The 17,413-nt window shown below is 61.9% G+C and overlaps 1 protein-coding gene across 1 annotated transcript in view; it reads right to left on the reverse strand.

The window, feature by feature from the left end:
- Positions 1 to 2,719: 2,719 nt before the first annotated feature.
- Positions 2,720 to 17,413, reverse strand: part of PDXK (pyridoxal kinase) — a 30,415-nt gene continuing 15,721 nt past the window's right edge. Inside the window, exons 4-11 of the mRNA XM_019432627.2 lie at positions 16,031 to 16,114; positions 14,970 to 15,016; positions 14,165 to 14,250; positions 13,543 to 13,588; positions 10,833 to 10,944; positions 9,758 to 9,894; positions 8,100 to 8,166; positions 2,720 to 7,815 (exon numbers count right to left, since the gene is read on the reverse strand). Coding sequence (XP_019288172.1) covers positions 7,703 to 7,815; positions 8,100 to 8,166; positions 9,758 to 9,894; positions 10,833 to 10,944; positions 13,543 to 13,588; positions 14,165 to 14,250; positions 14,970 to 15,016; positions 16,031 to 16,114 — 692 coding nt within the window. The 3' untranslated portion in view covers positions 2,720 to 7,702. The remainder of the gene's footprint in view (positions 7,816 to 8,099; positions 8,167 to 9,757; positions 9,895 to 10,832; positions 10,945 to 13,542; positions 13,589 to 14,164; positions 14,251 to 14,969; positions 15,017 to 16,030; positions 16,115 to 17,413) is intronic.

Here is a 17,413-nt window from a genome sequence, read left to right on the forward strand (position 1 = left end):
GACGCCGTCTGAGCCACCCAGGCGCCCCTAGAATTCTAGTTTTTTTTTCAGCCCTTGTATGCTGGAGCCACGGCCCTGCTTTTGCAAGGTCAGAAAATGTGCATTAATGCCATTTCCGGGCAGCTCCGTTAGGGCCTCCGAGGCACCCCACCTGGTAATGATGGATTAGTGACACCAACGATTGTGTCCAACGCACAAGTGACGTCAGTTATCTGTTCCTCTATCTCTAGGCCAACGTGCGTCTGCTCCCTTGTGAGTCGGCCGGCTGGATCTGTGCCGGCACCGGGTTCCGGGAGCACTCCGAGACCGGGTGCTGCGGGGTGTGCTCCGAGCTGGGGAGGCTCTGCCGGGGCAGAAGCAGGGCGTGCACGGCGCACTGACCTGTTCAGCCCGAGTGGGGGCGCGGGGTCAGGCCTTGGGAAGAGCGACATTCGCCGAGAATCCCGGGCGGAGGAGAGGAGCCTCAGCTGAGGGCAGCGGGGAAAGGTGCCCCCCTGCTGGCCGGGGGAGAGGGTGCTTGGTCCCACCCGGGGAGCGCGAGGACTGGGGTCTGACTCCCGGCGGTGGGACCGGTCCCTGTAGCAGCCTTCTGGGTCCTGGAGAAACACAACACTCGGGGGTGAGTGGAAGAGGAGCGCTTAGCAAGGGCCCCCCTCCCCCGCTCCTGTATGCGCACTCGCTCGCTCTCTCGCTCTCAGAAAAAAAGCGGGGCAAAGGATGAAAAATTCTATAGTGAAATGGGCAAAGACCTGAACAGCCACGACAACCTGTAACACGTCCACACAATGAGAAGAGCAGAGCGAAACCACGTCGGGTGCCGGTCTCTGTCCTGCCCCACAGGCAAACGTCCGGACCTGCTAACCCCACTGCGGGCCGGGACCGGGAACGCAAACAGGTACAAGCCCTTCGCAGACACCCGGGTGACCTCTCGGGACTACACGGCACGCGCCCTTCCCGCCGGCGCTCCCCCGCACGTTGGTCTGTGAGCCCGGATTACTGGTGCGGATGTTTCGGTCATTCACTTCCCCGACCTGGCCACGGGCACGGAGTCCCCAGTGGCTGGCACCGGGCAGGCAGTCGACAAAGTGACCCGATAACGCAGGAGGCTGTAATTCTTCTCTAACTCGGGGCTTTCTCGGCTCACCTCTGCGGGGCCTGGGACTGGGCCCCCCTCGCCCGTCCGTCCCGACCCGCCCTGGCCTCTGCCGTAGCGGCTCTGCTCCAGCGTCCAACCCAGTGGGGCCCACACCCGCCCCAGGCCAGGCAGCACACCTCAAAAACCCAGGGGTGCCCGCCCCTGTGGGGTGAACTTCGACCAATTGGAGAAGACTGGAGAGATGCCCCGCTTGACCACCTGGCCAGCTAGGTCACACGCTGCCATGCATCTTCTCCCCCCTCTCCCTGCCTTGTCCCTTTTCCTGTTCTTACCCGCCCCTTGGGAGGGCACCCCCTCCCCCGTACCGCTTAGTGCAAGGGTGGGGCCCGGGCTCCCTTCCAGGAACGCAGCCTGAGGGAGCCCCCGGCCGGTGTGGTCTCCAGGGTGGGGCCTGCACCTGAGGCCGGGCTTCCCGCCCTCCCCAGGGGACGTCTGCGGCAGGAACCCTCCTGATGGTTGAGGTTCAAGGCCGTGCGTGTCCTCTGCTGGACATCTCATGCGGAGCGTCAGAGAGGGAAAGGTGACCGTGTCGGGACTCACCGGGCTTCATCCCCATCCCCATCACAGGAGGCAGTGGGTTGAATAATGTCCCCCCGGGATATCCCTGGCCCAGTGCCCGGAGCCTGTGGATGTTATCTCACAGGGCAAGGGGACTTGTCAGATGTGATTAAGCTAAGGGTCTGGAGCTGGAGAGGTGATCCCGGACTGTCTGGGGCCCCAATGTCATCCCGGGGTCCTCAGAAGAAGAGGCAGGGGTCGGGGTCAGACTGAAGCCACACCACGGCTGTGAAGTCATGAGGGCCCCTCTAAAGCCTGGAAGAGGCTGGGCACATTCTCCCTGGAACCTTCCAGAGGACCCAGCCCCGCCCACCTATTTGTACAAGTCTGATCTCCAGAGTCGCTTTAAGCCACTGCATTTGTGGAAGTGTGCCACAGCAGCCACAAAGGGTCGTCCACCAGGAGGGCCTTGCGGGCCAGCTAAGGGGCACAGGAGTCAGCAGGGGGGTGGAGAGGCAGAGTTCAAGGTGTTCCAGACATGAAGCAGATCCCTCTCCCACCCTTCTCCTGCTTTTCCTTCCAGGGCAAGGGGCCTGGCATTCTGGAGACTGCCTGGGGAGCTACTCACAAAGGTGTGGGTGAATCACTGTGGGAACACAGTACCTGCCCGGCCTGTAGGACCGGCTGTCACCACCCAGGAGTGAAGGGATTGAGACCCAGGAGCAGTGACATCCATCAGGGATGAGGCTGGTCCTTGGACTCTAGCGGGGCTGGGCGCGGGGCCTGAGAAAGGGAACCCACCCTCCTGGGATCCCTGCCCACAGGAGGAGCTTAGAGGCCAGCCCCCAGGGCACAGAACAGAGTGGGTGGGACAAGGGGACCTGGGCCACCGTGGGTGGGTTGGGCAAGCTCTTTCCCTTAAGACATACGTGTTTACGGCCTCAGCTCCCATGCTTTTCAGCTCCCACGCTGGGCTGGCTGGCTGGTGGCAGGGGCTTCGGGTACCAGGGGATAATTAACGGGGGGTTCCTGAGGCGGGAGGAATCATTGCACTTCAACACCATGGCCAGAAAAAGATTTATTTACGGGTAATCATAAGTCAGTAGGACCAGCACACAGACACGGCCTCTACAGCGCTGACAGGGACTTTACAAACACGTGCACAGGACGGAGGGCTGGAGACCCCAGCACTGGAGAAACCACCCCCTGGCCCTCCCCCGCAGCCGGGCCCCAGGGGCAACGTGCTCCGACCCGAGGGGGTCACACGGCCTCCACAGTCTGAGTTAGTTTCCAGGAAGGCCCAGGCCAGCCCCCGCTGGGCTCTGAGTCAGCACCTCAACCCTCCTGTCCCCCCAGTCGTGCGGTCATTGGCTGGAATCCCAACTAAAATTCGACATCAGAAAGTATGCAGCTATAAAGCCGAAAGCACTCAAAACACCATCCACACACTCTTCACCTTGGAGCCTACACGTTGTACGTTAGGAATTCACTTTCAGTTCCCCAAACGGGAACATCTGTGCTACCCGTCAGGACAACAGGCCCACACGCTTTGCGGGGTGCACCCAGGCACCTTTCGCTCCCCACCTGTGCTCTGTGGGATGTCCTGAAGGCCGCTGCCAAGCCCGCCAATTCTCCCTTTCTGCCCCTCTCCCCCGCACCGCCGCCCTCACCCCCTCATGCCGGGAGCCGAGTCCTGCACGAGAAACAAAATGTAGTGGCTCTCTGAAGCCAGAGGCCCTGTCCCACGGCTCGGAACGGTGTGGGGTGGGGTGCGCCCCGCTCCCTCCCCAGACCGCCGGGCTCCGCGGAGCAGACGGAGGGTGCTAGGCCCTCCTCACCGTCAGCCCCATTCTGCTGCACCCTCGCCATCCGGCTCCCCAGGACACCTGCAGGGCAACGAGGGACGGCCGGGACAGGGAGTGGTCAGGGGCTTCAGGAAGTCTCTTCCCACCAGAATGGGCTTCCGGAGGCAGAAGGTGGAAACTTGCCCACCGTGGTGTGGGGGCTGCCCCACCCAGGGCTCATCTGCAGCCAGGGTTCAGCGACCGAACCAAGTGGCCTGCCCCGAGCACAGGGCTCGGCTCTGCTGGGACAGCGGGAAAGCTTCTAGAACAGCTGTTTACTCTGCCAGAATTTAAAGAGAAAATTCTAGGAAGAACTTTCCATTCATACAAAGCTTGGAAATATTCTCGAAGTCAGAACTAAAGTTAACTCGTTAAACTCCGTCTTAAGCAAAGGAACATGTGGTGGGTGGTGTCTGTAAGCACGACCTCTTAAGACAGGCAGGAATGTGGTTTGTAAGACCCTGTGCTTTGGTCAGAGTCTCCCCTCAGTAAGACAGGAAACGTCCTGCACCGAGAATCACCTGCAGAAGTCCACGGGGAGACTCATGCACCGGAAGCCCGGGATTTTAGGAACCTGGCCACCATGGGGCAGCACTGAGGCCAGCCTGGGACACAGACCCCGAGGCCCAGTGCCTGTGTCACTAGCACTAGAGCCCCGTGCACTACGCCACAGGGTGGCGACGAGTGCAAGCTCCGGGCTGGGGTCTGCCCCGCCCCCTGCCGGCAGAGGGTGGAAGTGCAGGGCTGGATTCTGCAACCTGGGCGGGGGGGGGGGGGGGGGGGGCGGGGGGGCGGTGAGGGGGGGTGGAGGGGGCTCTAAACAAGCACTCAAGGTTCTTGACACTTTTCACCCTCAAAGGCCCCCCTGACCACCCGACCGCCCCTGCCACAAAGCGACTGCAGCACACACACACACACACACACACACACACACACACACACACACACGCAACACCAGCTCCCTGGCCACATGTGTGCACTTGGGTCACTGTGCTTTGAGGGTCCAGCCTGACCAGCACCCTCGGGGCAGAAATGAAGTGGGAGGTCTCCTGGGCTCCCAGAGCTGCCCTCCCAGGGATGGGGGTCCTTCTGAGTGCCCACCCGGCGCAGGCATCTAACGTGTTCCCTCTGAGCACACGGGACCCGGCTCTGAAGGAAGTCCTAATGTAAACAGTTCACGGAGTGACGGGATGAGAGAAATCACCTGCAGCCGGTCGGCAGGAGCTGGTGTGGAACGAACACGGGTGGGCTTGGTGGCCACACCCCTCTGGGGGCAGAGTGGCGTCTGTGGGCCCCGCGGCTCCCATGAGACTCAGACAGCCAGGACCCCACTCACAGCATCCTGGCCTGCACACTCGCCCCTCTGCCCACTCAAACTTGCTTCCCCGCCTTCCGGCCCAGGCAGGTGCTAGGGTGGGGGGTTCCTACAGAAACCCTGTCCCATGGGGACATGTGCACGGAGACGCCAGCAACCTGCTGGGGGGCAGAGAAGGAAGACAGAGATTCTGGTTATCCTGGTGCCGGAATCCAGAGTGCTCACAGGTGCCTGTGATTCAGGCAGACGCAGCCCCGACGCCCTGGGGCAGGTGGTCCCATCGAAGGGCAGGAGGGATAAAGGAGGGGGCGTGCTCACAGCGCAGGTCCAACAGCTAGAACGCTGTCACCTCCTTTACCGTACATTTCAACTAGCAGTGAACGTGAGGTCCGGCAAGGAGGGAATGGCAGTCAGGAGTGGCCTCGGGACACCCAGTGAGGCCAGGGCCCCGCCCGCCTGGCCCTGCCCCACCTGCCTGCTCCCCAGAGGCAAGGGTTCACCCTTCGGGGGCTCCATCACACAGCATTACTTTCCTGGACGATGAAGGTGGGGAGGAGGGGGATTCTGCATCGACACGGGGACTCAGGCATCATGTTGCTGGCGGGGCGCCCTGGCCTCCGTTCTGAACACGAAAAGCACGCCAAACCAGGCTCAGTCCATTGTAAAGTTAGACGACATTTACAAAATTGGTTCCGACAAGGTCAAGAACAGCACAACAAAGCGTCATTTTTACCATCGCTGACATACATTAAAGAATAACGCAGATTACCACGATGACCTTAGCAAGACTTGGCAATGATCTGAAAATGGTTTTAAAAAAAGAGTAGTTTGTAATTCATCTTTAAGGCCTACAGAAGCTTTGAAAAACCATATTGAAATCTGTCCTCTGGTAATAAGCAGGCGACTTAGGACTGATACACTTCTCATTTTAAAATATATAATTATTACTCTGCATGTTACTAAACTATGGAAAGTAAAAACAAAGATTTACTCTAATTTGGACCCAACCTATGTAAAAAAAAAAAAAAGAAAGGAAGAAAAAACCTATGCTAGTGACCACGGCTGACCTCTGGGTGGGAAATTCTAAGCACAGACCAGCCAGGGCCCGCGTGTCTATGCAGGACCACGCCCAGGATAGCAGTGGGCTCAGCAGCAGCCCGTGGCCAGCGCAGCTCGCCGGGAGAAGCTGCTGTGGTTCCTGCGGGAGCCCCGCGCCCTGCAGGGGCTCTTGGGATGCCGGGGTCCCGCTGCTGGGGGCAGAGGACTCAAGACCCCACCACTCCCAGCGGTCGGGGCTTCTCGGTCGGAGGAACTTGAGATGAGAACGTCCGAGATCCAGCCAGAAAGCTCACAGTTTCACGGGAAGTTTAGGGGCGGAATAACTATCGTTCTATGTACAGTTGGGGGAAGTAAAAGCATCAAGTGTAACACGAGGCCTGAGCCCCTGAAATAAAACTTAAAGAACAGAGGGTCAGCGTCTGCAGTGTTCCCAAGGCCATGGTACACACAGAGTAAGCCCCTACGCCCCACACGGTATCCTCACGGAGGGTTTTCCACCATCTCGTCGCAGAGAGCTACCATGGCCCGTGCACGGGCTGCCCGGTGCTAACGCACGAGAGCGGACACTCAGGACGTGGACAGACTGGGAAGAAAGAAGAGCGGGCGGAACGGCACGGACGCTGGTATTTCTGTTTCGGGGAGTTTGCAACAGAGTGAACACCGCCCTGCCCAGGAGGTGGCAGTGGATCCTGGGGACACTGGCCCTGCTGCAGAGGAGAGCGCGGGCTGCAGGAGAGGACCCGCCTGTGGGACGGGGAGGGGCCCCCCCCACTCTGCAGGCTCTGTCCCCTCCCGGCCGCAGGCTCCTGGGGGAGGCGGACCTCTGCTCTCCCCAGGGCGGCGCGGAGAGGGGCACCCTCGCTTGCAGCCACGCCTGGGGGTGCCCCGGGCAGTAGACGCCTGGCCTGGTGTCGCAGCCCGAGGCGTCTGAGAGCTGCGAGCCCGGCGCTCTGCCCCGGCCCCTCCCCCGATCTGCCAACACCCTCTCCTCGGAGAAGGGGCTCAAGCTTCGGCTGCCTTTCAGGGGGCCTCGCGCACCCCGGCTTCCGGTGGCACGGAAGGCAGGACTGAGCGGGCAGGGGCGAGCGCACAGGGTGACTGGCTCGTGGGGTTAAATATGCCAATGGTATCCACGGCCCTCTACCCGTCTCTGCACGACCACGTGGCACGAGGCATCTGTCGCCAGCCAAGGGTGGCAAGCGCGCAGACGTAACCCGGCGTGCCACAGACCAGGTGAGGTTTCCGGCAGGAACACAACGGGCCAGTCTCGCCACGGGCTGTTCCAGCCTCGGGAGCCCTTCCTCATCCCCCGTGCGCGTCCGGGCCAGCTGGTCTCGACCTGTTCCCGCAGTGACGCAGTCCCCGGCGACCTACCCCACAGCTAGGCCACAAACGAGACTTCTCAAGCAGGAACAAAGGGGGGGGCGGGTCACAACGACAACAGAGGCATTTGGCAGGATTCGCCCAGACGCGGATGGTTAAAACCCAACTCTTTCTCAGGGACGCACAGACTCCAGGACTTTCCCTGGCCCTCGCCCGCCAGGGATGGGACGCCGCCGGGGGGCCCACGGGAGCGGGGTTCCCGGGAGGCCCAGGAGCCCTGGGGGACAGGGAGCTGGGTTCCCAGAATTACAGATTTCTGTGATCGCTTTGTGACTTTTAAAAAGCAGGACCAGCACGTTTTCACAATTAAGACCGGTTGAGGCTGGACACTCACGAAAGAAAAAAATATCAAGTTTCGGTCACGGCTCTAAGGCAGATGCTACATTTTCACAGGGACGACGATGGAGACACCGACACGCTGTGCGTTAGGAGGTGGCACGCGGGCCCTCACAGCACCGCGGCCTGGACCACGATCTCTGGGTTCTCGATGTCCTTCTTGCTCTGGACCATCCTCAGCTCCAGCTGTGCCGGGCTGGGCTTCAGTCCTCCCCCTGCCTGGGCTGCAAGACAAAGCGTGGGTGACAGGGACAGACCAGAAGGCACTCCAGTTTCGTGCCCCCTTCTCTCGCCTGAGCCCTGACGGTCCGTGTCCCCTCTGGGGCTCCCGTGTGGGGCACGAGCTCCGCAGGCTAGCAGAGGCGGAGGGAGCCTCGGGACCCCGCTGTCGGCTCCCTCCCTCCTGCCTCCCCCCTCCGCTGTCAGTGCCGTCTCCTCCCCGCTCTGCTCTCAGTGCAGTCCCCCTGCCCCCTCCGCTGGTGGGCTCGGGGGCCCAGCCAGGAGGTACCTTTTGCACATGCGATGGTCCGCTGCAGAACGTGATGCATGGCCGACAAGGTCTTCTCACAGGCCACCTGCAGGGCGGGAGACGCACACACGTGGTCTGTGCTGCCCGGGGCCCGGATGGGATTCTCCGTTCACCCAGACCCTGCCTCCGCCCCGAGACAGCAGGGCACTGGCTTTACCGTCACATGCTCCCCACCAACCTTCCCTGGAGGGCTGAGCAGATGCCTGCGTACTAAAACTAACCACCTTCCTCCAGACCGTGCCCTCTAGGGGAGGGCTGGGCTCTAGCACTCGTCGGTACTGTGTGCCGTGCAGTAGCTTAATAGGTGTTTCTGGAAGGAATTAGTTATAAAGAGTCTTCATCAAAAATGACTCCTACCCCAAAGTTGGCCAAGGTCACTGCTTACTGGCACCTCAAAGTCAAAGACCCGGGGCTTAGCAGGAGCCGGGGAAGCGAGTGGAACCCCCTCCTGCCCGACCCGGGGATGTGCCGAACCCGGTTTGGCCTCAGGTGGCCCAGCAGCAAGGTCTCCACTGCGCACCAGATGGCCAAGGTGCCCTGTACCAGATGAAGATCCCATGGCTGCCAACGGCAACAGCAGGTCTGTGCTCCCCCTGGTCCCTAGGGGGGGGGGGGGGGGGCAGGCAAGGACACAGCAGGTCTGTGCTCCCCCTGGTCCCTAGGGGGCGGGGGGGGGGGCAGGCAAGGACACAGCAGGTCTGTGCTCCCCCTGGTCCCTGGGTGGGGGGGGCAGGCAAGAGGGGCAGGGCTTCGGTCCAGCCCTGCGTCTCACAGACAAGCTAACTGATGGGATGGGAGGGGCGTGCCAGCCTGCAGCGGGTAGAGGCAGCTTTAGGGGCATCCACTTCCAGATCCCGACCTGGGGCTCCTCCTTCCCTCGGTGGACCCAGCACAGATGGGGGCGTGGTTCCTCTCTAACCACCCTGCACGTTCTAGAGACGGCAGGCAGGCCCTGACGGCCACCAAGTAAGTGGAGAAGGAAATAACAGAGGGGCCGGGGACAGCCTCGTGCACAGCTGTCCACTTGCGTGGTTCCAACAATGTTGAAGGAGGCCACGGCACGATCTGACGTCACGAAGGAATTTTCCCGCACGCCGTGCAGAATGCAGCCATCACTCCTGAGCTTAACCACGGGGGCACGTGGGCCCCTGCCACCCCACACCCCCATCGACAGAACCGGTAGCAAGGGATCCGCTCGCCCAGCAGAGCCCGCACACAATGGCTTTATCTCCGTACAAACGCACCTGTGGACGTTTACACACAAAGCAAGGGATGGGGGAGGGACGGACAGACGCGCAGACAGTGTCTGACAAGAGCTGAGCCTCTCTGCAAGTCTGACTTCGGAGCCCCGTCCCTCACGCCCCCGAGGGGGCTCCCAGCCTCTGAGTCTCTCGACTCACCAGGGTGATGACGTCTTAGGACCAACTTTCACCGGGCTGCTCTCTGGGAGACGTTCCTAGTTCCGGACCTACCGAGGCTGCGGTAACCCCTCCCAGGCTCCGCCTTCCCGGGGCTCACACCTGCTCCGCGGCCCGACAGGCCGACTCCAGCATGTGGTATACGGGTGGCCTGTTTGAGCCCCCGCAGAACCCAGATGGTCCCCGATGGGGGCAGGGAGGGGGGCGCGTCCTGCTGACCTTGAGATTGTTGGGGTGCTTGTGCGTCCATGCCAGGAGCATGGCGGCAAAGAGGTCCCCGGTGCCCACGAAGACCGCGTCGACCTTGTACATCTCCATCCGGATGCGTTCCGTCACCACAGAGCCATCGGGGTTCCCTGGAGGAGAGCACAGCCGATGGGCCCCGAGACCCCGGGCCAGCAGAGAACGAGCCCCTAGTCTGGGAACCGGCCTGCCCTCCTCCCCGCTCCTCCCCCGCATGGTGGCAGGGAGGGCTAGTGTCGCCTGTCACAAGGGAGGGAGTAGACGCCAGAACCCCTAGCAGGATGGCCCGGGGGGAGAAGAACCGCACAGCTGGGCGTGAGGGACCAGCACGTGTGACCGGGTGCGGAGGGAGCCCCAGTCCGGCCCAGTAACAAGGGCACCGACAGCCGTGGGGGCCGTGAGCTTAATGAAATGGTATGGGAGCGCACAGGGGCATGTGCGGGGCTACACGGGTGTGCACAGGGGCACATGGGTATGCACGTACGAGGGTACGTAGGTGTGCAAGTAGGTGTGTGCATGGGTGTGCACAGGGGCATGCTCTCCCGAAGACACAGAGGGAGTGGTGAGAGAGCTCCGTGCTCTCTGGGGCAGCGGGTGTGACCCCAGCCTCCTGTGTCATTTCAGCACCCCGCAGAAAACACCAACCCAGGCGGTATTTACGTGAACCGACAGTCGACAGGTGAGGCCGCACAGGCACCCCCGGCTCTGTGGGAGGGGACGGTGTGGACGCCTGGTTCCCCAAGCCCCGGGCCGTAGCCAGGCCATCCACGTGACCCGAGCCTGTACGACAGACGCTCTCCTCGACCCGACGGCACGTCATGGGTGTGGAGAGCTTGCCACTCGGTGACCGCGGGGAGGCCTCCCACACCTCGACTCACAGAACCCTCTCTCGGTTTTTGTTCTCAGTGTGTTTAGGGGGTGACGGGAGTTCAGGACACCGACCGCCTGCTGAGCGAGGCCCGAATTCTCTTCCCTACGGAGCCTCAAGCCAGGGAGGCCTCCAGGAACCCGCGGCGAAGAGGCAGGAGGGAGCCAGGGTCGCAGGACTTACGGATCCTCTGGCTCCCCAGCGCGATCAGGTAGTCGCTGCCCCTCGGGGAGGGCAGGTCAGAGCTGGTGATGACCACCGTGTCGGGGCCCATGGCGTGCAGCACGTCCATCACCTGCCGGAGCACAGGACTGCGTCAGCCACGCCGCGGCCCCCTGCGCCAGGGCTCCCAGCAGCCCGAGCAGCCGGGTCCGACCGGCAGGAGGACGCCCTTCTACGGGGTCTGACTTGACAGAGTGGACACCAGAGGCCGAGAACACGAGGAATGGCGCCCGGGTCCCGCCTGCCCCCCGCCAGCCCGGGCGTGCCGAGTGGCAGCTTTGGGCCACCACCCCGATTCCCTCCCACGAGCACACCTGCCGGGCCCCACACTCTTCCTGTGCCCACATTCCAGAGGAGGGCGTCAAGCAGGCCCCAGACTGGCTGTCCTTTCTCATCTGGCTCCAGGGCGGCAAAACCAGGCCCACCATCAGGCTGTCACGTCCTGTCCACTCTGGGAAGCCACTTGTTCCCTCTCTTGTTCATTCAACGAAGCTCTCCCGCTGTGTGCCCAGCAACACGCTGGCGGCTGGAGGCTCCCTGGCCTCCCACGACACACACGCTGGGACCAAATACCCGCTGGGCAAACGGGGGGCTCGGGAGAGCACCAGCTACACCGGAGAGGGGTGCTCCTCTCGCCTCCATGGGGGCAACGCCAGCTAAGCCCCTCGGGCCTCCCGCCCCTCACGGCTCACTGTGGGAAGCTGGGAAGGCTCTCGTATGGACCCCGAAGCGTGTGTAGGCGTTCAGAGCGTCTGATCTTGGCCCAGTGTGGATCCCGAGTCAGGCTCCCCGGCCCAGGAGAAGCCTCCCAAGTCCCAGCACGTGGCTACGTCCCCCCCTCGTCAGCCCGGGGCCTGCGGGCTGGGGAGAAGACAGGCCAGGGGATCATGTGACGAGGAACAAGCTTTCTGCAAATGGCTTTTCCTTCCCTCCTTGTACAAGGGCCTCAGAGCTGGGCTGGTGACCGTGCCGGCAGGCACCCTCCGCTCCAGAGTCTGGGGCAGGCTGCGGGAAACGTGTCCCTGCCACACGCGTGGAGCGTGTCTCCTACCCGGCCTCCCCCCCTGCACGGGGCACCACACAGGCACACACCGGCAATGCCCTGCAGTCCTCGGAGCACACGGGCGCACAGCAGAGGAGGGTCACCTGTGACCCCAGACCACCTGCTCTCCTGTCCCGGTGTCACCTGACTCTGAGGCCCCCGGGTACTGTGCCAGCTCAGAGCGAGACCCTCAGAGCAGAGAGGAGGGCACCCGTCTCCCCTTGCCACAGTGAGCCCTCTGCACATTGGGAAACAGAGGCCCCACAGCCCCTCGGGCCCGGGTGTGGCCAGGTCTAGACCTGGCGCTCAGATTTGTCTCCTGGATGACGGAGAGAGCGTGCGCGCCTGATGAGGCCCCGCCATGACGGGGCGAGGGCCCTGGTGTGCGGGACCCGGGTCTGCTGCTGGGACACGTGGCCCAGGACTCCACGTGAGAGGTTAAACGACAGGCAGGCAACAAGTTCGACAGGGGAAAGTCGAAGAGCTTTGGAGAGGAAACCTTGCCTACCTCACTTCCGGCCGCCCCTCCCGTCAGCGGGCCCTGTGGCTTCCAGACGTGCCCAGCCAACCCCCAAAGGTGTGAGCCAGCTCCTGGCCATAAATCTCTTCATGCACGCATGCACGCACACAGGCGTTTGCACACGTGTGCCCAGACACGCACAGCACCCCACATACGGGCACACGCACGCTCCCTCTCACTGGTGTCGGATGGACCTGACGGGCGGTTTCTGATCCCTGCTTCTCTGACCTGCATGGGCTGGGGTGGTGGCGAGCGTGTCTGGAGGGCTGGCCCCTGCTGCCCGTGGAGGCCGGCCCCTGCCTCTCCGCAGACACACAGGTCATGGGTGCGCGGGAGAGCCGCACCCGGCAAGCTGGATTCATGGTACCTGGCACACAGCAAGCGCTCACTAAATGCCGTGACCGCCACGGGCTGAACTGTGTCCCCCCGAGACGGACGCTGGAACCCTAAGCCCAGAACCTCCGAGCGTTTCTGATTTCCTCGTAAGGAAACACGGTCCGTGCAGATTCGAGCCGAGACGAGGTCACTAGCGTGTGCCTGGGTCCTATCTGCCTGGCGCCCTTAGCAAGAAAGACGAGGACACAGACACACACCGCGGGGGCCCCTTGAAGACACAGGCAAAGGCTGGTGACGGGTCTACAAACCCAGGGGCACCAAGGATGGCCAGTGGCTGCCAGAAGCTGGGAGGCTGGCAAGCAATGGGTGCCTCCCTGCAGGTTTTGGGCCGAAGACAGTCCCACCGACACCCCGATCTTGGCCTTCCGGCCCCCAGAACCGGACGGAACGCACTTGTGTTGTTGTCAGCCACCCACCCGGTCTGTGGCACTTTGTCACGGACGCCCCGGGAAGCTCCCACGGGGACAGCCGCTGTGCGCAGAGCAGGCGGGGGGTTAAGCGGACCCAGACAAGCACTGTAGCTGCAGCTGCCCGACCCAGTGGCTAAGACAGAATCTACAACACGTCCCTCAGGCCCCACCGGGCGGCTGGCTGGGAGCCGGGGTACTGACCACCTGGGGTGCCCATTTCCCCTCCCCGAGGGCATGTGGCTGTCCCCTCCCCACCACGAGCGGTGCACCTGTCCCGCGCCAGGCCTCGGAAGGTCTCCTTACCGCTAACGCTTCTTCTTGACTGTGGATCTTTCTGCCGCTCAGTAACCTGGAAGACAGATGAAGTGCGGGTGAGACCTTGCTTCTCTGGGTCCTGCTGGAAACATCCCCAAAGCTCCGGTGGCTCCGGTGACCCCCTCCCATCCCCACAGGAACTAACTCAGTGTCTGCTGGCCCCGTGATGCCCCCAAGGACCAGTCAGGGGTAACATTTAATAGCAGCAAGGGACAGCAGCACACAGCCCCACTTAGTGGCCAGTGAGGGTGACCAACATCCACGTGGGTTTTGGAGCTCCAGATGGCCGCCTGCGTCAGGTGGCGTGGGATCCCCATCCCATGGCCGGTGTCACCCACGTATGCCCTCAGCCCCTCCCCTTTCTGTCCCCAAAGGTTTGTGCTGCTCGGGAAAACGGCTGGGGGTCAGCACGACCACAGGAAGTCAGGGTGAAAATAACCACCCCCACCGTCATCGGGCCAGGCCACCGGGTTGGCCCCCCACTCAGAATGGCCTGCCCCCCACCCCCTGAGGCAGGACTTCGGGAGGAGGGCCTCAGTGGCCTGACCGGCTCCGGAACAGCCCTCCCCATGGGGAGATCTGAAAGCTTCCGTGGCTGCAAGTTACTTACTCAGCCTCGAACTGGTTGGGGGTTATGATGTCTGCTACCGGCACAACCTTCTCTTTGTAAACTGGAAGGAGGTCCTCTGGAACGTACTAGAGGGCGACAGGGACACAGGCTGACGCGTACAGCAGAGGAAATGAGGCCAGGGAGCGTTTGCTGAGAGCCCCGCGGTCCAGGCTGGAGACCCGGAGCCCCGCCGTGAGCCCCACCACGGGTACGAGACGCCGGTGCCCTGCGGCCAGGCCGGCACGTGCTCACCCGAAGGCCCCGGGGTCCTGGGGTAGGGCCGGGGCCAGCGCCCTCCGTGCCCCACACGCCAAGCTCCCCTGCTGGCCACGGGGTGACTCCTACCAGCGGACTGACGGCACCCCGCCCTACACTAGTCAGGGGCGGTAAGCTACGGCCCGTCTGCTAAGACACGGCTAAGGGGGAAACGGGAAAGAAGGAACATTTGTGACACACAGAAACTACAGGAAATTCAAATTTCAGGGTCCATGTGTAGGATTTTATCAGGAAACAGCCGTGTCTGTCTGTCTGCAAACTGTGACTACTTTTTTTCTTGAGATTTTATTTTTAAGTCATCTCTGCACCCAGCGTGGGGCTCGAACACACAACCCTGAGATCGAGAGTCGCAGGCTCCACCAGGAGCCTGAACCAGGAGACGTACGGCCCCAAACGTCTACTCCCTGGCCCTTTACAGAAAACCTCGTCTGCCGACCCTGCTTCCCGGCAAGGATGATGTGCACCCCCAGAGCGGTGTCTCGCCCAGCGAGACGTGTACACTTGGATTAACGTGCCTGAAATCACTAACCATGGAGCCTTCGCCGTTCCATTTGTCGCCCATCACGGGGTCGCACACTGCGGAGGCAGAAAGGGCATCTGTTAGCACAGGGTGAGGCTCCCGAGAGGAGGACGCTTAACGTTTGTTTCTGTTGTTAAATTTCGCGTGTGCGACTGATCCTCGTTTCCTGGATTCCACGTTTGTGGTCCGAGGCCAACTACTCTGATCGATTTCTGACAATCGTTTGTTTGCGCCTTTCTCGAGAGTGTGGCACAGAACAGCATCCCCTTTCCCTCCGGCCCCCACACAAGCACGTTCCCTTCCCGCGACGGTCCACATGCCGTGTGGGACCTGCCGTGAGGCCAGCTGAGGGTGGGGACCGGCGCGGACACCTGGGAGGCCCACACCTCAGGGAAGGCCCCCGAGTCTGTGCGGCTGAGGCAGCAAGGACGCACCGATACCGCAGGGGCCCCCGAACCCAGCTACCGTTCGCAACGGGGGGACCCACACGTCAGGACACTGGGGTTCCCGCCAGGAAGGAAGAAGTGTCACATGCGGTCGGACCCCGCAGAGGCCCGAATGTGCACGTGTGAGTCCCAGAGGGGAAAGAGTAACCGAAGCGTCCCACGTGTGTCTTGCCCAGAGAGGCCTCTGTGTGGGACACGCTCAGGGCTGGCGCTGCAGCCCCGGGGGGTGGGACGGACAGGCCCGGCGTGCGCCTCAGCTCTGTCCCAGCTGGGTGTCCACCATCACCCCACCCCCACCCCTCACTGGCCAGGCGCCGCCCACGACATGCACATCCACCCCACCCTCTCAGGGGTCAAGTGTGGCCACCCAGCCCCCCACACACACACACTGCACACACGGGCACACGTGGACACGGATGACAGCACGTATATAACCCGCTTCTCTGCCAGGGTCACCGTGAGGACGTTCTGAACCCTTCCCAGAGCTCTGAGCTTTCGGACCGGGAGAGGCGGGACATGAAGGAGGGGCGTCCGGGAGGAAGGAGGTCGAGCCCCCGCTCCCCGGGTCAACCCCACCGGACAAGGTGGCGCCCCAGCGTGCACGCGGGAGAGCCCGGCACCTACCGTACACGAGCCCCGAGTTCTGCCGCTTCAGCTCCCGCACGATGTCCACCACCGAGGCCAGGAAGGACTTGTCTCTCGTGTAGCCTGTGGGGGGGACGCACGGGCCACCCTCATCAGAAGGCTCCCATCCTGGCCGCGGCCCAAGGAGAAAAAGCGCCACCAAAACCACCTGCTGCAGGGGCGCCCGGGGGGCTCGGTCGGCTAAGTGTCCGACTCCTGATCTCAGCTCAGGTCGTGACCTCGCCGTCGTGGGATCCAGCCCCACGTGAGGCTCCGCACGGAGCAGAGAGCCTGCTTGGGATCGATTCTCTCTCTGCCCCTCCCTTGCTCACAAGCAAGCGCACGCTCTGTCTCAAAATAAATAAACTTAAAAAACAAACGAAAAAAACCCCATTCTGCTCTTGAGAAGGGCAGGAAGTTCTCAGATCCTGTGACCAGGGTTAAGACAAAGTGTCCTCAATATCTATAGTCCCTGAGGGGACACTATGCATTTCCCAAAAGTAAAGTCAAGTTTTATTTTTTTTAGAATCTTTTTTTTTTTTTTTTGAGAAAGAGTACATACCCACACACGAGTGGGGCAGAGAGAGAGACAGAGAGAATCCCACACTCAGTATGGAGCCCGATGTGGGGTCTCAATCCCACAAACATGAGATCATGACCTGAGCCGAAATCAAGAGTCAGATGCTCAACTGACTGAGCCACCCAGGCGCCCCATCAAGTTTTAAACGAAGGGAAAAAGCCATGAGTGATAGGTGTACAAAGAATATTTTCTTTTGTCTTTTCCATTTTATTTAGAAAAATCGTTTTTAATGTTTATTTTTGAGAAAGACATAGTGTGAGCGGGCGAGGGGCAGGGAGAGAGGGAGACACAGAATCCAAAGCAGGCTCCAGGCTCCGAGCCGTCAGCACAGAGCCCGACGCGGGGCTCGAACTCACGGACCGTGAGATCACGACCTGAGTCGAAGTCAGATGCTCAACCGAATGAGCCACCCGGACGCCTCTTTTCCGTTTTCAATAATAAGTACATTCACTTCTAACTACGTACATAAACGCAAATACATATTTTTAACGTTAAGGTGACTCACGAACCAACGCGCCAAGTGGCAGCAAGTTGCTTACCTGGGTGTTTTCACTGCCAACCCCCCGCGTATCCTCCGGCCCTACACGGGTCCCAGAACTCCAATACAGCTCATCTGAGACAGCACCATGGGCCCCGGGCATCCAAGGCCACGCGACTGGGGCACGGCCGTCATCAGGGCACCACCAAGTTCTCGGCGGCACAGCCTATCTGTCCTCGAAGGAGGCAGGGGCCGGGGTGGAGCCCGGGGGCGGGGGGGCGGGGGGGTCCCTCCCCAAGCCCAAGCCCCACCGGATCGAGGCCCA

This window comes from Panthera pardus, unplaced genomic scaffold (assembly GCF_024362965.1).
Source record: "Panthera pardus isolate Hobbes unplaced genomic scaffold, ASM2436296v1 HiC_scaffold_16, whole genome shotgun sequence".
In the NCBI taxonomy this organism is placed as follows: domain Eukaryota; kingdom Metazoa; phylum Chordata; class Mammalia; order Carnivora; family Felidae; genus Panthera; species Panthera pardus.